The sequence below is a fragment of the Aquila chrysaetos genome, chromosome 2, assembly GCF_900496995.4.
Source record: "Aquila chrysaetos chrysaetos chromosome 2, bAquChr1.4, whole genome shotgun sequence".
Lineage (NCBI taxonomy): Eukaryota > Metazoa > Chordata > Aves > Accipitriformes > Accipitridae > Aquila > Aquila chrysaetos.
In genome coordinates, this window is record NC_044005.1 from 5,658,817 (window position 1) to 5,684,858 (window position 26,042).

The following is a 26,042-nucleotide window of genomic DNA, read 5'->3' on the forward strand; positions in this document are numbered from 1 at the left end:
AAATATTTTCCCAAATTACATGCTATAAGAGCTCTAAACTTAAAAATGTGTGAAAATTATAGTTCCCCATCCCATCCCAATCCAACTTGTATTGTAAAGTAAATTTACTGACAACGTAGTCTTCTCTAGAAATAGAAACTCTTTCAGTATGTGCATGGGGAGGTTTTTCAAAGGAAGGGGAAAGGGAAAGCTCACACCAGTGATAAAATTGGTCAGTAAAATTACTTTTATTTTTTTTATTTAATTTTTTTTTTTTTAAATAGAAGGGCTTATACAATTGAGTATAAAGATATTTGAAGAACATGAAAATGAAATGAAAAAAGTGTCTGGAGGGAATCCTTTTTATTGAGGAAGAGCTTACATATCTAAGTTTAAGTATTCACCTACTTTTTGCTGCCTCCTGTTAACAGGCATAATGAAAATATTGCACTGAGCATATGCATGGAAAACACAGCTAATAAAGCAAGAAATATGGTAAATACATTTCACACAACCTTAAAATAATTCAAACAATCATACAACAAATTCTGAAGCACTTCTGTGATCTGCAATCTTAAGATGATGTTCATTGTTCTGAAGTGTTTACAAACTGACACTTTTTTGTAGAAAGATTTTGTATTGGTTAATAAAACCACAGCCTTAAAATTGTTGGCTTTCAGTTACAGAGGTAACAGAGAGGTATCATCTGAATTCACATCAGAGCTTTTGAAAAAAAATGGCAGCAGTACAAGCATGTGCCTCCTCCAGTGTCCAAAACTCTTTGTGGCTTTGCCATGGCCGAGAAATAGAGCTACGCAGCTCAACAAAGCAGCCAGTCTCCCCGAATACTTTGAGACAGTCTGGCATCCGTTCTCTTGTTTACTGATACAATGCTCTGCTAAATATAAAATGAAGCAGAAGAACCTCAACTAACCAAGAGAAATTCCACACGTCTGTGAATACTGACTACACCTGGGAATTCATTAATAAAAGAGGAAAATAATTTTATTTGACCGACCCATAAAGTAAAGTCATAGAAATGCTGCTCTGAAGATGGGAGAGAAAGACATTTCCATAACATATGCAGAGCCCACAGTAGAAATAAAGTGTTACAGATGACTTGTTCAGGGATGACTTAAGTCAGATTGAAGACACAAACCACAGCAGTTCCAACCTGTTTTCCACAAGAGCTCGCTCTGAACAAAGGCCTATTTACAACAATTTTCAACTGCTTGTGGAAAAGCTACCCCAGATGTTTCAAACATCACTGTTGCTTCAATTCACTATATGCACACCTCGGGTCCATCCTCAGAAACACCTTGAATAAACGCTGGAGCATAACGGACACAAAAGTAGCCTGTCTCCAATATTAAAATTATGATCAGTGGAAGAAAAGCTTTCACACACTTCAACATTTTATATTGCTCAGGCACTGAGGATCAATTATCTTCAGCACAGAAATTTTCAACTCTAGGTTTGTGCTAGAGCCACTCTCCATTCCTCCCACATATGAAAAACTGAGCTACATTTTATCCTTTCACTTTGTTATAATTTGAATTTATTTACACACAAAAGAAGAGACAGGAGAAAGTTCTCTTATATTAACCTAACCATGGGCACCTTTCCTTTGTAATAAGAATGCCTTAGGCAAGGCAGCTGCATTTAGTTTAGGAGCATATATAAAATTCAGTGTGCTGGTATCAAACGGGAACAATAATGTCAGATCATACAATGCCAATACGTTCTGGTGGGCCCTTGAGTATTAGGTACAAAAAAACCAAAGCCAAAGAAACAAACAAACAAAAAACCCCCAAATTTTTCACCACTTTAGTTCTGTTTAGAATGCTACACAATGAATAAATCACATCTTTCTGGGATAGTGTTGCTTTTACTCCTACATCTCAAAGAAATTCCAAGCTAATTAATTAGAGCAAGAAATTACATTGAGCAGGATAACGTTTTAAATGAAAGAAATGACTTAGAAACACCAATCAAAGATAATTTGATTATGATTAGCTGTGCTGAAGTCTAAGTCATTAAAATTGATGAAGAATGTTTTTACACTGGTCTATTCTATGTAATCCATTACCTACGCTATGCTCTGTAGTTCAAGTCTAACAAATGGTATCTGATAATTCAATATTGAAGACTAAAATACTTTCAATGCACCACTTGCTCTCCTACACTGACATGTTTCCAATTAAAAAAAAAAAAAAAAAAAAATCAGTAGCAAGTAGATTTGCAAAATTCTTCACTGGGAGAACTTTAGCTTACATGAAATACAATTCAGGTTTTTACCTGCTCGCCTTCTACATAGTCATGTTTAAATATGGCTGCTGCTTTATTCTGAACAGTCATTATCCCACCAAAGTTACAACCATGGTTTTGTAAGAAATTATTCCCTGTGCTTTCTAACAGCTGAGGCCCGCCCAAAGGTACAACATTTCTTTCCATGCTCTCAGCTGAAGTGACGAGCAAGACGAGCAGACCTATAATCAACACGCAGCTGAACGAAGGAGTGAAGGATGTTCTTGTCCAGATTAGCAAGTTGTTCTCCTGAGCAAACTTGCTTTAAATTATCCGGGGCTACCACCAGAAGATTGCAAAGTGCATGCAAGGTATCAAAGAGTTGTAACACCAGCGCAATCTGTGGTTCAGAGAAAAGAAAGAAAAACACAGGTATTAAGAGCTAGAGTTGCTCGAAGTCTTATAATACAATGTCCATCTAGATCTTCAAAATACTTCTTCCCAACAGAGGATTCACATCTATCATTCTGTCCTCGTACACATAAATATATATAGACACACGCACATATACATCTGTAGGGAGATACGCACACACACAAAGTTATACGTAGAGCACGTAATAATGCAAACTCAATACTTCTTCAGTATACACACATAGCCTGCAAGCAATAAAATGCTATCAGGAAACAGCTCTTTAGGACATGATAAAGAACTGCTGGTATAGTAACAGAATATATGACATCAGTATACAAAATGGTGATGTTCAAACAGAAACAAACTATTTTTATGAAGACAAAACGTTTGATTAAAAATAAACTCCAGCTACTAATTTTGACATGGCTTTACATCACCAACCTGTACATGCTTACCTTGAAGTCTTTGGCACACTTCCTATATTCAGCCACATCACAAATAGCTAACATGCCTCCCATGCAACTGTAGGAATATTGCTGTAGGTGTTCATAGATAAGTCGATGAAAACGAACTCCAAGCTCCATCAAAACTGTGTCCACATTCTTACCATCCATAGAATTTCTAATCTTTTCCACCTGCTTTCTAACATAGCCACAGACTTTAACACAAGCCTAAACACAGGGGGGAAAAAAAAAAAAAAAGAAAAAAAGAAAAAAGAATTAGGTAACTTACTTTCACTCACTTTCTAGAAAACTGTTCTTCTCAAAGTGGCTTCCACATCACCAGCTGAACATCAGTCATCAAGTTTTTAAACTTCCCACAACACATCACTGAAATCAGTCATTTTCCAATTAATAATTTTCCAACGGTTTTATTTGCCACATAAGATGCAAAAATGCAAGTAGAAAGATAGATGCAAGGCAATATTCAATTAAGTTATAGTTCACATCAGTTCAGAATAGAACAGTTTAATTTGGGCTTTTAATTCAAACAATAATGAACCAAGGAGTAGGAGGGAGTGATTAAAAAACCTCTTGTCAGCTGTAATTATAAACCCAAATTAACAGCCATACAGGCATCTTCACCCTTCCCACATAGTACCAGACTCTACATCCTACTGCTCCACTTCTCACCTTCCCACCTGGCTGCCGGCATTGAGGCAACGCTCTCCCTTCCCATTGATTGTAGTTTGTTCTCTACTCCTCTCTGCATTGCTCCCTAACAAGAGCCTAATGTAACCCAGCACTACAGCTTCTCAGCAGCCTGTAGGCTGGGATTCAGACAGATTCCGTGGTAGAGACAACGTTCTGCAGCAAAGAATGTTCATGCCATACCTGTGATGCTTTGTCATGCTCCTGCCATTCTAAGGAGAAAAAGTGCCCAGCAACTAGAGAGTACCTGATAATTGATTTTCTGAAACTAATAGCTAAAAGCTAATTATCAGCTGAAAACCTCCTTCCAAATCTGGGCCTCTTGGGAGGGGAAGGAATGTGACAGTTTGTCCAGCACCTACTGATTTGTGTCTGACACTAGATACAAAACTGCCAATGTTCCTTATCAGCTTAAGAAAATAGTCCACAACAGTTTGGAGGTGCTTAGTGCAAAATGGAATAGCTAAGTAAATTAATCAAATGCACATGTTGTTCCTTACCAAACACGCGTTAGACATCTTGTACCTGATAATACTCATGAGCTTTTGAGGCTATACTGATGAACTGGGACTTAGTTTACTCACATTAGTATATTGAATCAAAACATTGTTTTCATCTTCTGGTTTAAAATCTGTCTTCTTTTGCTCTGCAGCCAAGATGTGCTTCATCTGTCCAATCATACAATTCAGTGTCCTTTAAAGTTACAAACACAGATCGGGTTTTGAAGGGAACATTTTAATTTCCTTGATTTTTATATTTACATATATTAATATGATTCTATACAAAAGTAAGTAGCATAAAGCAATGAGGAAAATCCCCCACTACCTAACGTTTGAGTAATCTACAGAAGCTACACTAAAAGCGAACATTTATTGTAAGAAGCAAGCAGTGCTAGGACATGTCAAAGGAAGTACTTTATGTAACAGACACGCACACACACATATGCACTCTTCTGAAGTTGCAATGCAATTCTGTGGAGAAGATACAATTGATTTTATGTAAGCAGTTAGGAAAAGGAGAATCAGCCAAAAAAAACCTCAACAACCCTAAAAACTCTTTCCTCCAAGTTCAGTGTCTTGGAGCACAGCACATAGCATGCTGGCCAGCTGGTTTTAAAGGGGACACATTAATTGTAAGCTAATCCATTCAAATCCATTCAGAGAAATTGGATAGCACTCTTCAAGAATGAGGGAATCAGAAAGCTGAAGGTAGTATTCCAAAGAGTTTAGTAGAATTAGATCACATTGCATATTATCACATTCTATCAGAAAACACTTGGAAAATGAAGGGGGGCGGGAAAGGAAAAACCTCTTCCTTTGCCAGAGCTTGGTATTTCTCTGTTCTCAGAAATCTAATAGAGTTTTAACAGTGTCATTTACTTCTCCCTTACAGGATTTATCTTTTCAGAACATTATCTAAGGTCAAGGCCCTGGTTTACTTTAAGTCCAAACCAAAGGTCAAACAGCATAGCAGCCGAGAGAGGCTGCATACCTCTCTCAGTGCCTACCTTTGCCAGGAACCTCCCTCTGCATCTCCTTTTTTTTTTTCCTCCACTTTTCTTCACCCCCCTCACTCCTCCAAACTCCCTGAAGAAAACAGTCAAGGCCATTACGGGCCTTGAAGGATACAATTTGGGGTGAAGGGGAGAAGAAAATATGTATCCAAAGAGGGAATAAACTCTGTTTTTTCTATGCATAGAGCTCAGACTTGCATTTCAGGTGTAATTCATTCAACAATCCACATACCAATAGAAATTTAAAGAAATTGTATCTTGCATTCTCAATTTCCATTTTCAATAAATACTCCCAGAAGGCCGTTTACACAGAATACATACTGAAATAAAACCAGTTGAACTAATTTTGTTTGGCTAATACATCACTTTTTCAGAGGTAGACAATTGCTGTGAAAGGCATTCAAGAAGCTGCTATTGGACTTTTTCATATTGGATAATGTTGAAACCATCAAGTTTAAAAAATAGAAGCAAATTTGTAAAACTTGATCATTCCTTTAAGCAAGACAATCAATTCTCAACAGCATCAGCGGCAGCACAAAACAGCATGTAAACAGGCACACAGACACATTTTACATCTAACATTCAACTAAAAACTAACCACTCTCTTCTATGTGCCAAAGCACAAATTTTTTGAAGTCTCCAACCACATACCGTTTTCCAACAGGGACTTGTTCTCCTAAGTCTTAATTAATCTCTTAAAAGTGATAGTATTTTACACAAACAGTTACAAACTATTCTAATGCTGATGACCAACCTGTATTTGTCTAGATCTAAGCTTACGGCCTCAATGGTTCAAGTATTTCAAGCTTTCTGTTTAAACCTCTAAGGTCACTTCCAGCAGAAGCAGCTAAAATCTCAATTGCTACTTGCACATCCCCTACCTCCACCTTTCTTTTTGCACCTACAGAAAACACAGGTGCAAATAACATATATCAAATCTCTTTCTCCTCTCTCTGCAGAAAATACCCAGTAGGACACAAATGCAATGCCTGTTTTTCCTATATAGTGCTGTTCTCATCCCTCTCCAGTATGGTGTGATCCTTACAAAAACCTCAGTAATAATTTCCAGAGTAGCCCTCGTTACCCACAGGATGGCTTATTTCCATTACTGCAGAGAGAAAACAGGCACAGAAAGCTTAGGTAACATGGTTTTGGTTGACTAATGCCACCTTGAAATATGGGAACACTACATGCTTCCAGGACCAAAGTAGGGCATCACACAATAGCTCCATTTCCTAATATTAAGCATGTTAGTTTGTTATTTTCCTCTGCTGCGAAACAGCTATGATTTTAATTTACAATTTTTATAGCTATCCCCTCATTTTTACTGGGGGGGGGGGGGGGGGGGGCGGAGATTAAACGAGTCAGTCACAACCTCAAAGCAAGTCAATGTCAGAACCAAAATTATTCCAGGTCTACAGACTTCTATGACTAGGTCTAATCCATAGCACTGCACAGATTCAAGCAAATCATCTAACCTATTTTTGTCAAACTTTGCTCCTAATGGAAATCCTGCAAGTCTTTAACCTATTTCAATCATCATTCCTCCCTCCTTTGAAGTAGAAAAAAAGTAGTTTGAGACAATAAGGTAAAACTGAATTATTGCACTCTTTCAACATAACCAAAATCCTTTAACGTCCTTCCAGAAGTACTTCCAGGTCAGAAATCTGCCATGGAAAATACGACCCTCTAAACAAACAAAATCTAAATTTCCTACGCACAATAATGCATACTTACGGAATTTTAAAAAAATCAATTTTGTGTTCAGAAATAATTCACCCTTAAAAGAAAAGCTAACGTACATCACAAAGGAGTTTTACAAGAAGTAATGATTAACAGAAAGCTTAAATCTCTACTTGCCTATCAATGCCCATATCCAGCTTCACTTCCATTTGTTCTATGATATCCTTTTTCTTCTGAAGGCATTCAGATAATTTAGGAGAAGAACTGCAACAATATAGAGGGTTGAGCATGTGACAGCGTTAAAATATCAGAACAAATTTCTCTGCTGGGTCTGCTACTTACAACAGGATTTTGTGAAGATTTCCCATCCCGTCAGAAAGGACTAGTTTAGATGGAGTTAGCTGGCTTCAGAACAACAAATCAACAGCCTGAACAGCCATCTGACCCTGAGCAGGATTTGCTGAGTGCTGACGGGCAGTACTGAGCAATGCCTCTCAGCTGCTGCCAGCCCCCGGCAGGCCAGCGCGCAAACCCAGCCTTGCACGCACACTAATTCACAGCACATCAGTGCGCTCTACCTCGAGCGTATCCAGCCCGTGGCTCCCAACAACATGCAGCTTTCATGTACTTCACGTGTGGCTCCCAGGCCCGTGAGGTACCCCCAGGAGTCTCAGCAGCCCTGATATCGCCAGCTCACCCCAAGGCGCGGCCACAAACCCCCTCCAGTCCTGGCCTGTAATGCAGCAGGGAAGTCTCTAAAGAGCAACTTGTCTCTCCTTCCTATCAATACTCTTGGAGCTCCCTCTCTCCCATTAGTTCTCCCAGGAACCAGTTGGTTTAACTTCCCTTCTTCCCCCTCCCGTTACAGTATTTTATCTTCCCACAACATCAAGCTGAACCACTCCAAGAACAAACTCCTCTTAATAGAAACAGGGAATGAAGAAAATTGCTTGCTTTACTGAAAATGACCATTCACGAAGGAAATGTTAATCAAAATAAAGGTACCTGATCAATGGCATCAGATGATCATTGAACTGCTTGTCAAATAAATGGAAAATAGTATTGGCCTGGTGGACAACATCCAAGAAATAAAGATTTGCATTCTTTGAATCAGAAGAGGGAATGCCTAAAGCAAAGAAGGTTTCATCAGGATTGTAACGATATGCAGTTCTTGTAATTAGCATGATGACTTTTTTAAATATGCAGAATTTTTCCATGAATGCTTAAATCACAGGCTTAGAGTTTAAAAAATTTACCATGGTGCCATATATAGAATACTTCTTGTAGCTATATCAGGTAATAACCATGAGCACAGAAATATCTTGCTTTTAAAATTTCTAAGGCAAAATGGAACAGCCAATGTAAAAAATTCTTCAGAACACGAGTTTTATGCTTTCATGTAGGAAAGATAGGTTCTCACTGTCAAGATTTTAACTTCTTTAATACAAGCATTTTTTTTATTTACTGCCACTCTTTAAAATGCACAGGTATACAAACAAACACCGAGTTCTTATAAAACATAATACACTACGCCTTAATATAAAAATATTCTCCTGCTATGGCACAGAGAACAATTAGAAGAGGTAGGGAGTGCTGATGTCCCAATTTCTGTGACACAAATGTTTTTGAAGACAGTAGCACGTTTCCATCTGCGCATCAATTCCCCAAATGGAAGTTACACTTTAGAAGACATTAAATGCTGACTCCCAAATGCACAAATTTCATTTAACCAATACACTCCAAACAAGGCCAATCAATAAGGCACAGCAAGGACCTGCAAAGATCATCTGCACAAAAAGGCCAATGAGATGAAATGCTCAGAAAATACTACACTCACCAGCAAGGCCTGTTTCTAATGCATAATCGATGTGTTCAGTACATAAGAACTCTACAAGCATAGAAAAAATTCTGAAAGCATTCTTCGGTAAGTCAGATGGATCAGAGAGCTTTAAAGAAGAAGAAAAAAATTATCCTAAAGGTCAGTTCTACATACATTTGAAAGTTTATCCGATATTGCGTAGGAGATAAGCTTAAAATGTAACAAGTATTCCAGAAAAATTATAATTTTACTCTAAATGAAAAGTATCTATACAGAGAACTATTCAGGAACAGCCTTTAGTATCAATAAAGCCTTCAGCGTTAACAAGTAAACTGAAGCTAGCACACAACAGGATGCTACAAAAAGCAAAAGTATATACCTTTTCTAATAATAATAGTAATAATAAAGGAAGTTATTAATCAATAGTCCTTAAAACACAACTGTCCAGACATAATCTCAGGAATTACCTAAACTGCATACCACTGGATGCTGGGAAAATGTATACAGAGAAGATGACTCTATCCACACCCTGCCTTTTTTCTCTTTTACTAAGCTTCTGCCACCGGCCACAAAGACAGGACACTGGGTTAGATGGACCTTCAGTTTCACCCAGTGCAGCTGTTCTTTTATCATTGCCACAGTACTGCATTAAAAATAATACAGGCTGAACCTCAGCTACATTTACCACAGTTCAGCTGGAGTCAACAGAGCATGAAAATTTTTATTAAGTGAAGTAATGCCCACATATACACAGAGCATCTGTACCTTCATGAGCTGTAAGCAACATGGGATTTTGGACAGAAACCTGTCAGTAAATCCCTTTTCTAAAGAAAAACGAACCAGGCCTTTTGCACATAAGAAATACGGCTTTGGTTTTTAAGGAATTACGTGAAGACTTTATGAAGCTAGGAGTAAGAAAGATTACTATTGCAATTCAAGTTAATTTACGTAAGAACACGCCCAAAGATTTCTGCTATATTCCCAAAAAAACCAAAACAAAAACCCCAACAACAAAACACCATTACAGAGATTTCCAAACACCAAAATGTTGCAATATATGGTTACGTCCAGAATTACCAACTTATTTTTCCTAAAGCAGTCACAGTTGGGACAGACAGTGTATTTGCATGCATCTGTCATGTGATATAAATATTACAATTAGTTAGTCAAGGACACATTTAACTTCTCTTTTGCATAGTGAGTCGTTCTGTCCACAAACAAAACCCTAGCAGCATGTATGATAACAGAGAAGTTATACACCTGGAATTCTAAAAATCTCCTTATATGCCGAGATCCATTTAGCATTGGTTTCCACCCCAATACATACAATTGTTTTCAGACCAAGTATGAAAAATTCTGATCCCCACAGGAAAGAGAAAAAAAAAAAAAAGAAAGAAAAAAAGTTGAACACAATTAGAAAAGGTTAGTTTAGTATCATGAATTTAACAAGTGTTTCTAGCAACTACCATATTGAGAAAAACAATGATCTACCTGCTTGTCTTGCAGTCACTGATTTTCACCACCAGGAAGGTGGTCATCCCAGTGTATACAGGTAACAGTGTTATATCTGTATTTTGTTATATCTTTGGCCCCTCTAAGTATATAAAACATTAAAACTTCTAAATATCTAAGATGTTAAGTTTTTCTGCACTAAGTTAATTTAGAACATTAGAGGCATTAGAATTTGTTAGAAATCAGTGTAGTGAGCTAAAAAAATCCCTAGCATTTAAGTTTGCAATTAAATTTCAAGGGTTTCCATTTACACTAAAGTATCAGACAAACAGTAATTGACAGGCAGCAAAACCAACGATTTAATCAGAAGGAAAACACTTTTTTTGTTAGACTAAAGCAATTAAAGAACAGTAGAGAGTTACAAAGGTAAACCATGTTAAAAATTATTCCTCTCGGCATTTTATTGGAGATATTCTCTAATGCTAGAGGAAACGGCACTTCACACAGAAAAACAACTGTTGAACTATTCTCTGTATTTTTAAAGCAGGAAAAAAATTACACTAAAGGCTTCTCAAGTCTTGGGTCTAATTCAGTAAGAACAGCAATGCAGACAATAGGTTTAACCCTCCCCACTTCTTCCAAAAATAGACAGTATTATAAGCCACAAAGTACAACTAGATCCATATTTAAAAATCAAACCCTTAGCCTCCACCATGACCCTGATTCAGTGAAGAACACAAGAGATTTGTTTAATAACGTCCTTCCTTTCTTCCTATCACACTTCAGCTGAAAAATGAACCTCATGATTTAATTTCACACACAAAATTATATCACTAATGGAGATCACAGGAAGCAAACTTACCCTGTGACATCTTTCAAAAGCTTGTTTAGTTTCTTGCAAAAGGTTAACCACCACTTCTTGTGACAGAAACGTTTCTCCATGTGTGTCAATACTTGGCCCCAATGGTAAGTTTGTACGTTGCCTTATTCTCTCTTTGAGGTCTTGAATACTAGAACAGAGATATACCAAAAGAAGATTTCACTGGATGGAAATTTTGAAGCTCAAATTCAACAATGATTTAGGATATTTTAGTTGTTAACTTAAAAAACAGAACCCAAGACACAGTTTAGGATATGCAAGCATTAAGACAGTCTTGCAAGCTTAAAAAAAATTGCCAGTAAATGCAAAACTACCACCTCTGATCCCATGGTCAACTGTGTTCAACCATGGCGCGTTCACACCATGGGACCAGCTATTCCCCATTGTGGAATAAGAGTAATTTCAATTGAATCCTATGGCACTTATGCCCTGCAGACAAAGTTTAGCCTTCATACGTTCTGTCACATTGTACTTTAAAAACACTAATGAGAGCTTTCTGTCTCATCCACACCCACAAATACTCTCATCCTTATCCACTACCTCAGCAGTCCTGATTTAGTCAAGCATGCTCCAACACATTTCCATGCATAAAACAACCCATAAAGTCAGACACTACAATCAATTTAATTTTCCCCAAGAAAATTAAATTTTCATCTTTGTTTTTTAATTCATTTAATTCCTTTGCTGCTGCTGTTCTCTCTAAATCACTTTTCATTCCTGACACACTAAACCCAGTAGCTCTTTGAAAGGTGCAGTAGTCTTATCACCTCTGCTTCACACAAGTTTTAATTCTTCTTTCCCACTTCTCACTACTCCTTTATTAGAGTTTCTCTACCCTGAGGATAATGAAGTCTTGTTTTACCTTTCTCTAAGTCCATTGCATCTTCTGGGCTCATTAAGAGCTTTCTCACTGACATTGCTATGGTCTTTTCCCCTTCCTAGGTCTTGGGAGGGGACCACAAGACCTGGGCAGGTGAAAAAAAATGTATGCTTTTAGATACACACATATACATGCTTTAGGTACCTTAATTTTGCTTCAGTCCTTTTGTGGATCTGGATCCTAAGTTGAAACATAGGTTTAACTGGTATTTTTCATTTCCCATGAGCGTATAAATACCATGCATCACCTTTCACATGTACTGAGAGCAATACACTTTTTAGCAGAAGTTAACATAAAGTGATAGCAAATTATAAAAAGCTGTAGGTCATTTTAGAAGCCTGCTCTTTTGCAGTTCATCACTGTACATCTGACATGGCAAATACTATGCTTCTCCCCTTACCACCTCCCTTCCATTTTAGAAGTACAAAACTTCACAGAAGAAACTTACCCTCCAGTGCCAATGGACCTCTTCTGATGGTTTTTGGAATCATAATAGCGTTGCAGAATCATAGCACTCCTACTTTTCAAATAACCAATTTCCACCTCAATGTAATTCTCCAAGTAGGAAATGAAAATGGATTTGATAAGCTTAGACAAGAAAGTCTGCTTATCAGTACCCAAGTTAAATTCCATCAATTTGCTTGACAGATTAGTAGTTCTTTATGCAAAAGAAAAAGAAGGGGAGAGGAGGAAAAGGTTGAATTTGTATGAATTACAGCATTACATGTTTGTAAAGTACACAGCACAACAGAATCCTGATTGTGATTAAGACTTCTAGCAGCTCTACACTTAAGTAAAGAATTTCTCATAATTAATGTTTTCACATACAGTACAATTGCAATCAAGTAAGTCGCCAGTGAGATGCAGAGGAGTGGCTTTTGCACAGTTTTAAAATTACTCTCAAAGATCACTATACTAAATACTTCCCATTAAAAATAATAAGATGAATTTTAAATTCTTTAGGAAAGCAATCATTGTAAAGGTTAACGGCCATAAAAAATTTTCAATTTTTATGAGAAGTTTACATTTTTGGCTTCTCTTCCTACATCTTGATAATAAATCAATCTATTACAAGAGAATATCTACAACAATTTCGTCGTCAATATATAAATACCTTGTATATAGATCATAGAGATTCTTAAGATACTGTTCCGCATCTGATTTTCTGTGTTCTTCTAGCTGATCCTTCACATAACTCTGTAAAATTTGGGTACATCAGTTAGAAGATTAACTAACAACCACAGGTCCTTCTCACTACTTGCTAGATTATATGTAGTTTACTGTAAAGTGTATATCTTAGTTAAGGTAATTCGTATATTCTTTGTCTTTAAATCTCTAATTTACAGATCCTGCATTATCTACAGATAGAGTTAAATGCATCTTTTAGAAGAAAATTATTTAATAATACAAAGCAGTAGTGTGTGAAGCAAAGACAAAAGACAGATTGCTTTGAAAATATGCTTGACCAACAAACACAAAATCCCCTCTTCTTAAGAATTAAAAGCACCAGAGGCCTAGGGGCATTTCCGCAGTTGACAGTAAGCAAAGGAGATGCTTACATATTTGTTTATCACAATACATACACAAAGCAGATACAAGCTTAGAGCCTTCTTGTCATTGAATATTTGGACAAAAATATTATTCACCATAAAATACTAAGTCAAAACTGACACACAAATTTGGGGTTGAAACACAGGCTCAATCTCTATACTACAAGGACAATAACATCTACAGAGAAATTGCTTTTTGCAACAAATAGTCACGTTGTTGACGTTACACACTTAAATGAGTGTATTTGCAGGATGGTAAACTTAATATTTTCAACTATTCCAGACTTTCACATACATATTGCATTAGCTGCGAGACAGTATTCACAACGTAAGTTATTTTTGCTTATTCAATGCTAACCTCACACATGAAACCCAATTCCAAGAATTAACAGATTAAAGACACTTATTAAATGTTAAACTTCTTTTCCTGACATATTCTTGGTAGGGGGCATACAGAAGAAATCAAATATGCGTATGACATCTTGTAAATTAGCTAACGAACACACTGATTCTCTTATAATTTTACATATTGAATTTGAGTATCTTCAGTTGCACTGTATTCAGAGTACAAGCTGCTTTATTTGATATAGGCTTGATTATCTGTCTGAATTATCACAGAGCAATCAGCTGTGATTCTACATCCTTATACAAGATTACAAGTATTGTAAATTCTCATTAATTGTTATTACTAGATAGAATATTTTTGGATTAAAAGCTTCCTCAATGAACTTCAGCATGTTAAAAATTGAAATACCTGAAGTTTAACTTCAAAGATATTTTGAATTAGTTTGGCTAGCACAGTCTCCGGATTGCTAAAGACTTCCCCAACTTGCTTATTCACTCGCTGGCAGAGAATGGCTGCATCTTCAAAGACGTCATTCCTCAGGAATGCACCCTAGGGTTTTAGAAGCACATTTCATAATATATTTACAACCACTTATATGACTAAATAAATCAACACCCAAAGAGATACATGTAAAACAAAATGTATTACCTCTTGACACTGTTTTATGTACACATCAACGCAATGGGAATAGCCCTATGGAAGGAGCAAAACAACTCAGTGTTAAAGGAGGTTCTCCATGCTTTCAGTATAGAATGAAATCAAGGAAATACAACCCCCGTGAAAAAGTTATTGCAAAAAAATAGATTAATCAAAAGCGTAGACTCTTTCAAACCCATTTTTGTCACAAACCTAAGGTAACACCACTTATCACCCACTCTACATGGATATACACCACAGGTTTCAATACTCTTTCTCAAGCATGAAAGTCAGTTCACACACATACAAGAAAAGATTATCTCAGAATGGGCTCTACTGACACTGCCTCCAATCCCCCATCATCTGCCTCTTTTATTCCCCTGCATTTGGTTTCAGATGGAACATCTCAGTGGTTTTAAAGTTACATGTGTTATCCAATACGGTGGCTGTGCCCATGCAAATATGCTCACTTAAAACAGGCATTTATTGTATCGTGGGTTGTTTTATGTATGCATTTAAATTAAACTCCTCAGTTTTTACCTTAAAATGAAGCAAAACTGCTGCTACTTCTCTCATTCTTGAGATTTCGCCTCTCCGCTGTGCACTGGTGAACTCTTGAATTAGCTGGCACTCTAAATCATGGTACTTACCTGGAGACGGAAAGGGGATAACAACAAAAACCCATCAGGCTACATAATACAAGCACTGACAAAAACAGTAATACTGACATATTCTGCATACTTCTTTAATCACCTTTAACAATTCAAATATAGGAATATGGATTGAACTGCATAGATAACTTACTTGCTATCTTTGATTTTACTTCAGAAAACCTGTTAACAACAAAAATACCATGATTAAATTCAAATCCACATCACAAGAGAAATCACAGACATGCTAGATCACAAGTAACAGGCACCCTACTTAAAAATGAAAACATGTGTAACTTTTCTGTCATCTTTGTGTTATGCTTTATATCCACAAAAACCTACAAGCATCTAATTCAAATCTAGCATTAAGTCAGCACAGCAAAATTATCCCATTAAAAGTCTGTTAAGCAGTTTAGGATGTGTACGTAAAGATGATCCTACAACATGAGTTTGTGAACACAAATTTGAGAATAGAGGAGACAGAAATAAGCACACAATCCATCTCAAAACCTAAATGAATCACCAAGTAAAGCACCAAAAAAGTAGACAAGGGAAGCATCAGAAAATTATAGCTATGCGAAGATTTATTTTTTTTCTTTTTAAAGATGGTCAGATAGAATTTTACCTGTCAAAAGGCAGTTCCTGTGCAATCAAATGCAGTTTCTGAATAATATCAGCTGCCTCTTTAATCTGTTAAGAGTAAAACATGACAGAATTATTAAAGGAGGTCTGATTGTGGGCTATTCCTCTCCTCCCCCTCCACTGTCCAATTTTCATACACGTCATTCCTATAACTAAAGCTGGTTGAGTTGATATACCTGTGGAAGAGATAACCCCCTTTAAGTTCCTGTATGTACTTTTACGGTGCTTAAGGTTTTGGGGTTTTTTTTAACATAAAATTATACAGGTCAAAACATGATAAAAAGTCTTTTATTATATGTTAACATTGCATGTCTATGTAGGTGTCTAAGCTACCTGGACAAGTAACTCATCACCACACTATGCCAACATAGCTGTACAGCTTGCAGACCAAAGATTCCTCAGGGCTGATTAGATCAGAATGTGGCTAAAGCAATCTCATGAAAATTTGCACACTTCCATTTGGGAATAAAATATATAGCTGTAACACAGAGCTGGCTGAACTGCAACATTATACTTTACAAGGGATTAGGATAAAAGTCTTACTGAATCACACCCAAGTAGAAGAGCTCTCTGTTGAACTTGGAAGTGAAATGGCTAGCAACCCTTTCAGACATGTCAGGAAATGCACTGGGGAATTCTTTGCAACTGATGAAATTAGCTGTGTAGCTGTATCCAGAAAAGCCATGACAATGCTCGGCATGGAGAGGGGAGGAAGGGCAAAAAGGGGATCAAAGCAGAGCATAGTTGGAGTACCTCACATTCTCCCAAGGAAGGAGAAATGGAAGCTGTATTCGAAACTATAAACTCTGAGGTCCAAAGCAAAGATCAGGAAGAAAGTCAGTTAATCATGCATCTACAAAATAGAAGTAGTCACATGAATACAAAAGCTACCAAATAAAGTTAATGCAGCATGCAAATTTCTGCTCTGTCCTGGACAGCAAAACCTTTTATCATTTATTCTTCCATGATCAATCAGCATGGGAAGTGCACCTCAGTAGAGCTTAGTGACCGTTTCACTAGGCTGACTAAAACTATAAAAAACAGCAAGTTGAAAATGTGGGGAACACAGCTGGTTGCAACAGAAGTTCAGTGGATTTAAGCACACAGCGTTGACTGGCCCAAACCGGACACAGCTCTGGGATGGCTTTACAGGCTTTATTATGCTGCCTTGGTGATTGGAAAGCACCTCGAAGGCGGCTCTAGCTACTACATTCAGCAAAACCTTTATAAGTTGATACAACAGGGAACATGGAGAACATACAGTTTATCTTGTTTTTCCTGTTAGTCATGTTCCAGGGAACTGGAGTGAGAGTAAAGGAAGTAATGAAATCCTATTCTCCCACCACTTAGAGCAGGGTGGGATTAGAACTTTTCAAGAATAGAACAAGAGACACAGGTAAGAATACAGAGCACATCATGCTAGGTTGGTTGTTCAGCAAAAATAGGGGCTCTCATAAATTATATCCATTCTGCTTATTAAGAGCAGCTTATGTTTTGAACTGTCAGCTTACAATAGCCTCTTAAGTCAAAAGCAGCTACGGTCCTCAAATAAATCCAATGAAACAGCAGCTATTTCTATTAGCTTACAGCAAATTTAATACCTAACAATTGTGATCAATACTGATGTCATTAGAATAGTGTATATATTAGCAGTTATTCACCAATGTTATGAAAAAGACCCCAAATCACCCCACAAACACAACATTTTCTTTGTCTCCTCTTCACATGATAGCTGTTAACTAACTTAGATTTTATTGAATTCAGGGCCTTTTCTTATGCACAACAGAAGCCATGACAAATCAATTCTCCATGGTTTCTGCTTAAATCGAGACATATTTCATTTTTAATTGTATCAGGCTTCTGTAAACTATTAAACCAAAATAAATATAGATTCTATAAAATACAACTTAAAGGCTACAACATATCTGGAAAAAAATCTGAAAAATCATGGACAAATAATGGCAAGAGAGAATTTTAAAACAAAATACTTTTATGAACAAGTTAAAAGGCATAACGGAATAATGTTGAGTGCAGAACATAAATAGCGAAAAGGATGTAAGAATAATAGTAAACATTAAACACAGGACAATGCTATTGCATGATAAACAAGTGAGCTGTTAAGATTGTTTTGATAGCTTAATTGTTTTAACTGGAGGGATCTGCTCACTTCAAGACTCTTCAGTACAGGAGAGGGACTTGTTAGCTGGCAGTGCAAGGGAAATGATAAGGATTCAGAGGATGAAGACACTCAATACCTAAGACAGGACAAGCTAGCAAGGAAAAACCTTCACAGAGACGATAACTTAGAAATTGCTCAGTACAGCTAGAAGAAAGTAATATGGGAAGCAACAACTTGAGTGTAGGGAAAAAAAAGGAATCCAACAGATTTTAAGAACTGACCTAGGAAATAACTGCATTATAATTCTTTTCTTGCCTCTCCTTTCACAGTATCCCCTGCCCTCAATGTCTCAAAGAAAAACCCACACTTGTGAGGGATGTGATAGTACAAAAAATTGTAACATACTCCAAAACACTATCTAAAACCCACATCAGTTCGAAGATCAGAAGACACTGACAAAGCATTAAGGTTTTACATTTAAGAATATTTATTACTATCTCATACTTTAAAACTATTTTTAGTTCAAAGATGCATTAAGATGTGATAACACATGTCTAGGCAGATTCTTTTATAAACACTAGTTTACTTACTATTTAAATCAGGAGGCAAAAAGTTGCAGAACAGTACTAACCTACCTTGACTGAAATTAGTCTCAATAAGATAACTTGTATCCAGAAAATCTTGTTCATGTTCCCACACACTTCCTCTGCAGACTGACACAAGACTTCTGGCCTTTACTACATTTGTCTTCCTCCAGATTTGCTGAATATCTTATTATTCTTCAGGATATATAAAGATTAATTTGTTTACCAATTTCCAGGTTTACCCTATTTATCTACCAGTTTTTTCAGATCCTCCAACAGAAAGTATTATGAAACTTTAAGTTCTAAGTAGAGTGAAAGTTGAATTCTATATGAGACTCTTCAGCAGGCATAATTCTTTTTAACTTATGCTTTGTTGTTTACCATGTTGCCATTAAATATTTTTAAAAATGCATGTTTTATTTCTACTTAGGGAGAAAAAAAAAAAAAAAGACTAACTTACGGAAAAGGCTGTCCATAGAAGAACTTTTGTTACATTGGAATGTTTCTGTTTTCCTTGAAGTCCGAGAAGTTTTTATGTGCTCCCTCTTTGATTAGGGCAAACTATCAACTGGTAATTACCATATACCCACAGACCATGAAACGAAAGTCACTATGCAGCTGTATGAATACAACTGTATGAAATGATTAGTTTTTCATTTCCCTGAGAGATACCTTCAGCTCAGTAGAGAGGGGATGACTATTAACCTATTCACGGGTACTTTATGAGCTGCATTTCAAGCACATATTTTTTGCTGAATGTGCAAACCAAGTTTTTGCTGTTCTCATATACTGTAACTTTTTCCTGACTACAATCATACCACTGCACAGAATTTAAGGAAAGCGGGAAAATTCTTTAGGACACACCTCAAAAAAAACCCCAAACCAACAACTTTACATGTGCCTTTTTGCTTGCAGGTGGACACTTTTCCTTCAGTTTATTTCTATTAGCCACACCATTCAGATTATATTTGCTTCATGAACATACTCTTGAAGCATAAGAAAAACAAAATGCCTTAACATTTCTTTGAAGTTTTCCTGCCCGGTTCCTCTAAATTCAGAGGGTGGAGACATAACCACAGGACTATACAAAGCCCAAAGGCATGCTGTGACAAAAAGGTATCCAAGGCCAGTGGACTGACCCAACAGAGTAAAGTTTCACAAAGAAGTTGTATTCAGAAACGTTCTGCATTACAGGGTGGATCTGAAGCAAGGGGTTCAAAGGAAAAAGGCAGATATTGTATGCACTCTAAAGTTGCCCTCCCAGCGTTTCTCAAATCTCTGATAATTTCATAAAATGAAAAATGCCAACATTGCCACATTAAGCATCACTGAATACAAATGCTTTATCAGCAATCTGCAGCCTAGTGTTGTTAATTTACATTTCAGAACAATGAAACTTTAACAAGTCAGTCACTCACTGGTTTGAAGTCTGACCATGGTAAGTCATGGTAGCAGCTTGTAATTAGGGCAGTACTGCTTATTGCTTTGAACTGCTTTCATCCCGCTGACAGCCCTTACCTTTTCAGAGTTTGTAAAAACATCAGACTTCAGCTCTCCATCCAGAAACTCATTAAAGTATTTCATCAGCTTCTGAGCCTCCACAGCCCGTTGCCGTGGCGTGTTTACCCCCTCCAGTTGGTCGCCAAGGTGACAGACCTTAGTTGCTACATAGCTGATGTGCTCATCTAGTTCTTGGAAATGTTGGAAGGCAACCTGGGAGAACATAGACAGGGACACAAAACTCACGATTTCCACTTACTGTACTTTAGGAAACACCAGATTTACTTCAGTAAGAAGCATAGTGAATGCAGGCATCAGCTTTCCAGGTGCTGTGTCTCAGAACTACAGAACTACTCAGAACCACTAATTAAGAACACACAACTGCTTAAAGTTTAGTATCTTCCTTTAAACTATTGTGAAGACTAGCTACTTTCAGAATAGCTAACACTCATTAATGGAACATGCAGATAAGCCCCCTTTGACAGGGGAAATTGTTTTCCATCAAACCCTCTTTATTCTTATCTCAAACAGTAGCATGCTGTACCAAGAAATGTTAATAGAGCATGTGATGCTTTTAAAACTTGCACAGCTTAGCACTGACTATACTCGTTAGGTTTTACCTGGTTGCTTTTCTGCAGCTCTTGTACTTTCTTGGCAAATTCCTTGGCTTCCTTTTGGCATTGCTGTTCTAGTTTCTCCACTTTTCTCTGGATCCTTTCATCCATTACCTGTAATTCTTGGATATGATTTACAAATTCTTCCAATAATCTGATTTAAAATAAAATACAGGAAAGCAGAATTTAGTTTGAAAGACATTGTCTTCTGCAGAGAGCTTAAAAAAAACTTTAAGAAAAAAACTTGCCTACAAGGCTGATATAATCATGTCTAACTTACAAATGCCATGTTGTTTTAAACTGCATTGCCCTGCTTGTGTAGAATTCTATGCCTACATAAAAACCTATGTGATCACATAAAAGGTAGGCCAGGGGAGATGGGAATACCTATATACCAATCACTTAAGAACATGGCTCTGCCACAGGTACAAAAATCCCTATATCCCCGACTTCCCTAAATAAGTCTCATCAGGGCAAAGAGAGCTTAGGCCACTACATCCCTTCAATGTGTAGGCTATAACAGGAAAATATTTTCTCCTGTACATGTTACTGTAAACTTCTAAATCAGCATCCTATTAATAGGCAATGAATACAGTCATATAGTCTCATAATGTTGTTTTGGTTATAACCATGTTGCTTCCTGACTTCACTTCTTTTCTTCTTGTAACACATACCATTTTAAGGGGTTTTTTTCCTGCCCTTTCCCACCACTTTGATTTTTCTTTCGGACTCACATTTTACTCTTCCCAAACACAGTACATCTGAATGCATTCTTAAGTTTCCTCTATTCTTTTTCATTCCATTCTCAATCTCTCTCTTTCTCATTCTTCTTTTTGTCCACTCTATCCCATTCCAGTCATCTTTTCAGCTTACACTTTTCTAAACATACCAGTCACTGATGCTCAGGGAATGGATTATTTCCAGATCCTCCACAGCCATAAAACTCATGCTAATATCCAAAAACATATGAAAGATTTGAGAATCTGCTGTCCAGGTTTAATGTCAAAGCAGAAGAGGAGAGGAAATGGGAATCCCTTCCAGGGAACTATTTCTAGACTACTCAGAAATCTGCATTTTTACATGTACTCTGTTCAGAAGGTATACTGTGAATGTGAAGCCCTTCCAACCTGCAGTGCAGCTGAAAGGCAGAACGAGCACGCTGTTCCTCTCCCAGCTCCCCATGCACAGGCTAGAGGCTCAGCAACCAGAAGGAAAAAGTAGAATGTATTGTTCTACCCTCACACGACTCCTTCCCAGTAACAACTACAGTACCTCTCTTGGCCAACAACTAGAGCTTTCTCCAAGCAACACCTAAATGACACTAATGTGATTCTCTTTAGTTGCATGGAGGGTCACTGCATTTTCAGTTTTAACTTCTGCTGCTAAAATGACTGGCTTTTACCCTGCTGCTCAGAGCATGCGAACTGCCTTTTTCTTCACTGTATTGGTCTAAAAACCTATTTCAAGTGATATCTTTACAACAGTAAGTGACTTAAAGGCACAACTTATTAAAGAAAACTGGATTGGGGCAGATGTTTATGACTTCTTTCCTCCACTTCCTGCTTGCCAGAAGCCCAAGAGTAAGCATGTTGCATTAGATTCCACACAAAACCACAAGGAACAGACTTAAGTTTACAGAAGTATATTTAAAATAAAGTTTAAGTGATAGTAAGTGACACAAAGCATACTTTCAAAGAAAAACCTAGAGAAGTGCAGACATTTTCTATTCATTTTAACAAGCTGATTCAGTTCAGTTTGGGGTTTGTTTTTTAAACAGGTATTGTGCCAACTCAGCATTTATTCAGCAAGAGTACTCAATATACTGAGAGGGGAAAGAATGCTCAAGTAGAAGAGGTAGCTGCTGGTCAGGTTTCTCAGAACAGAAATAAAGACTCCAACATTCTTTCTACGAAACCAAATCATCATCTTCTACAAACAGAAAAGAAAAAACATACACCAAAAGGTCTGTTTCTTTTTGATATTAATTTTGGCTTCCTGCCCAATACTAGAAGATCCCACAGGAAAAATATTTACTGTTGCAGGATTCTCCCACTTGTCCTGAAAAATATGAAAGTGCATCACAGAAGTTAACACAAGCAAACCAGCAGAAATATAGAAGATAGCTTAAATTGAGTTGGTATTGGTACAAATCATTAACTACCCTAAAGTATATACTAGGCACAACCGTGGAGAAAGAGCCACAGGAAGCAATGTATATTTCCAGGCTTCCTCCCACTTAAAGCACCTGTAAAGCTCTGCATAGGATACAGGCCCCAGAACGAAGTTAGTAATTCCTAAACTTAAGAGTTCTAGCTCAGGTTACTACAAACAATCTCAATCTGGAATAAGATCACGTGGATGAGAAGTCACTAAGGAACAGCTATTGCACTTGCTCATCTCCCGAGTTACAATCGTGTGAAAAGTTAATTATGTCTCTCAAAAGGCTACCAATACTGGTACAAAAGCTAAATAGTAGCACTATTTGAAAGAATTACTCTTTTCAAAACAAAAGTAGATTCGGAGGTTTGGAGCACAGAAGCTTAGATGTGAACACTGCTGTATGAAATTGTGCATCTGAGTTACCAATGCACCACCCAATGCCAGGCCAGTAACAAGAGAGCCGGCTTCTTAGGGTGAGGTTTCTCAACAGAGCCGAGCCAGCTCACCACAAACACAAGAAGGTCCTGCACTACCTCCTCCTTCCTCACTTCCCCAGCCTTGCTCCTTTCCACACCCACATTCCTTCTCACCCCCGGCTCACAGACACACAACCTCTTTTCCCTTTGCACCTGCTCCCAGGCTTTTCTAGTGCCACAAAATTGCTAACCCAACTAGAAAAAAAGCTCTTTTTTTTTTTTTTTTCTCGTCAGGTTAGTTTTCTGGCATTTTAGTAAGTTAGATTAGCTTATCATGAGATCATGTGCCTAGACCTAGCTCAAGATGAGCCATCACAGTGTGCAGCTAAGAGAAAGGATGAGGGGCACAAGCCCCTCATCTCCATTCCGCAGCAGCAAGCTGTTCATTGGATTCAGGCTATACCACACAAATTCATTTCAAAACAATCTAAGTCAACATTGCCATGTTCCCACCTTTTTTCCCATACTACCTGTTTGTGCTCTTTATTTGCACCAGGACTGTAAACTACTGGGTCTTACAACAAGCCAGCTCAGGGAGCTAAACTAGCAAGAAACTCATTAAATTGACTTAACTATCATAGCAATGAAGCCTCATATTATGCTTTAATCTGGCAGCTCTAGTGCTTTGGAACATTCATGTCTGACAAGGACAAACAACATCAATTCTCTCCTTCATTCAAAAGGTCTAAATCAGAAAGTGCCTTTCCCTACTCTTGTTACTGAATAATCGGTTCTGAATAATTGGCTTATGGTCACAAATTCTAGCAATTCTCCCAAATGAAAACCTCCTTGGACACACACCAACACTACATACAGGCTTTCTGGTATATGTGTAACAAAACAGTACAATTAGAGACGCATTCACTTGGACCATTAAGCAATTTTATTTTACCTTTTCGGATCAAAAGCTTCTCCACCTCTGGAACCTCCTCCAGGTGTTCTCCATGCCAGGCGTTCAATGTATTCATCTGCCACAAAAGGCTCCTAGCCACAGAATAAAAACTCCTTATGATGTGCCACAGCAGGTTGTTCCCTAAGCAGCTGCTTACACATCATTTTGAAAGCATTTAGAAGCTTTACTACAATAAGAGCAAGTACAGTACTGACAATTGCCCCATCACCTCTTATGTTTACATATTTAATATAGAGAACACCGTTCTTAATATGGTGGGTTTGAACACCTAGTCTATAGATTGCCAGAATACTAGCAAAGAATTTGCTGCAGGTCTCTGAAGAGTTGCCTCTAAATTACCTGTCCTTATTTCCAGGTGAGCTTATGGCTTGTCATTACAAAGTGTTTAAACCATGCAGCAGCTACAGTGATTTGAGATATTGCATCACAAGACCCAGCCATCAGCTGTGCAGCAAATCAGACAGGAGAACTGATCTGTCCGAAAAATTGTGTCGCAAAGTAAGTTTTCTTTGCAGGTGTTCAACTCTCTGATGCAGTTCACAACATGGCATCACAAACAGAACTGACCAAGGCACTGCCCCGTAGCAAAAACAGTGAGAGATTGCCACTCGACACTACGCAACATCAAACTGCAGCTGCAGAAACAAAGCAGATAAAAAGGAAAAAAAACAAAGCAAGCATAAAAACAGATGATGCACTTGACTTTCCCAAGAAGGAAAAACACAGCATGACTGATCTAAAACCACAAGGTTACTCAAGTTTCTTCCATAATATTTGCCGTATCTTCCATAAAAATACCACACAATGGTGAAGAGTTAAGATTATTTCTCCACCCAGCAATGTTTTCTGAAGGCAGAGACCTCATTATAAAACCAAGACCTCCTATTTTAGTTGGCCTAACACTTAAACCAGTTCAAACATTTCTTCACTTAGTTAATACTAAATACTCAAAACACAGTCCAACACCTATCCTTTAAAAAACTAGTATTTATCACTTCAGCTTCATTGGTAATCTAGCAGCATTGTTTAGATGCTAACATAAGCACATCTAAGATCAGTAAGCAAAGTATTTTCACAACCACCAGGATTTCATGGCAAGCTTTTAAATTACATGCAGCAATGATTCTAAAACTGTGAAACACAACCCAACACAGAGCTGGGAGTGGCTCTGGTTAATAGTGGTATTTGCCACAACTCATTTCTGATAGTGAAACATGTGACCACTGCTTTTGATAAAGCTTGGTTTAAAAAAAGAATTAAAAAAAAAAATAAATAAACAGACCTCCACAGGTATCAAATTGGTTCCTGTATCAATAGGTCTAAAACCTTGTCAGAAGTAATAAGGAGGGGAAAAAACAGCATTATAGTGTTATTTTAATAACTAAACCCAAGGGTTGAAAAGCAAATATTGCCAGTTCAAGGTTTGTCATTCCTCAAAAACACATTATGCTCCATCTAGTCAGGCCCAGCTGTTAAACAGAAGGATAAAAGTTTTTAAAATATACTTTGCAATGCCCTGAATCCTGCTAGACAGTACAGAAGTTTCACCCTTTCAACAGATCACCCAGTAACTCCTCATCCAAAGACTGACTAGAGGAACCGTGTTTTGCTCAGCCTCCTTGGTTAAGCTTCAAAAATAACTGGATGATACCACACACAAACCATTTCTCTGCAAGTCACTCATCTCTTTAACCCAGTTCTTCCTGATACACAACGTTAAGTTTCCTTTATGCGAATCCTTTTCATCAAAAGTTATAATGCAGTGTTTTCAGACCAAGTGTAAATTCTCTCCTTAGGTCATCTTTACATCTAAATGTTTGGGAACATTTTTGCA

At 37.4% G+C, this 26,042-nt stretch overlaps 1 protein-coding gene across 4 annotated transcripts in view; it reads right to left on the bottom strand.

The window, feature by feature from the left end:
• Positions 1-211: 211 nt before the first annotated feature.
• The window catches only part of EXOC5 (exocyst complex component 5), a 29,104-nt gene continuing 3,273 nt past the window's right edge, over positions 212-26,042 (bottom strand). The window contains exons 2-19 of one of the 4 annotated variants that reach the window (XM_030037528.2): positions 24,188-24,279; positions 20,666-20,813; positions 20,064-20,258; positions 15,826-15,890; positions 15,355-15,383; positions 15,091-15,200; positions 14,563-14,607; positions 14,323-14,463; positions 13,133-13,215; positions 12,467-12,676; positions 12,163-12,198; positions 11,121-11,268; positions 8,825-8,933; positions 7,993-8,113; positions 7,165-7,251; positions 4,376-4,484; positions 3,096-3,311; positions 212-2,626 (exon numbers count right to left, since the gene is read on the bottom strand). In XM_030037528.2, the coding sequence (XP_029893388.1) occupies positions 2,438-2,626; positions 3,096-3,311; positions 4,376-4,484; positions 7,165-7,251; positions 7,993-8,113; positions 8,825-8,933; positions 11,121-11,268; positions 12,163-12,198; positions 12,467-12,676; positions 13,133-13,215; positions 14,323-14,463; positions 14,563-14,607; positions 15,091-15,200; positions 15,355-15,383; positions 15,826-15,890; positions 20,064-20,258; positions 20,666-20,813; positions 24,188-24,279 (2,133 nt within the window). In that variant the 3' untranslated portion in view covers positions 212-2,437. The remainder of the gene's footprint in view (positions 2,627-3,095; positions 3,312-4,375; positions 4,485-7,164; positions 7,252-7,992; positions 8,114-8,824; positions 8,934-11,120; positions 11,269-12,162; positions 12,199-12,466; positions 12,677-13,132; positions 13,216-14,322; positions 14,464-14,562; positions 14,608-15,090; positions 15,201-15,354; positions 15,384-15,825; positions 15,891-20,063; positions 20,259-20,665; positions 20,814-24,187; positions 24,280-26,042) is intronic. The other 3 variants (XM_030037536.2, XM_041129111.1, XM_041129113.1) reach the window with 3 other exon arrangements.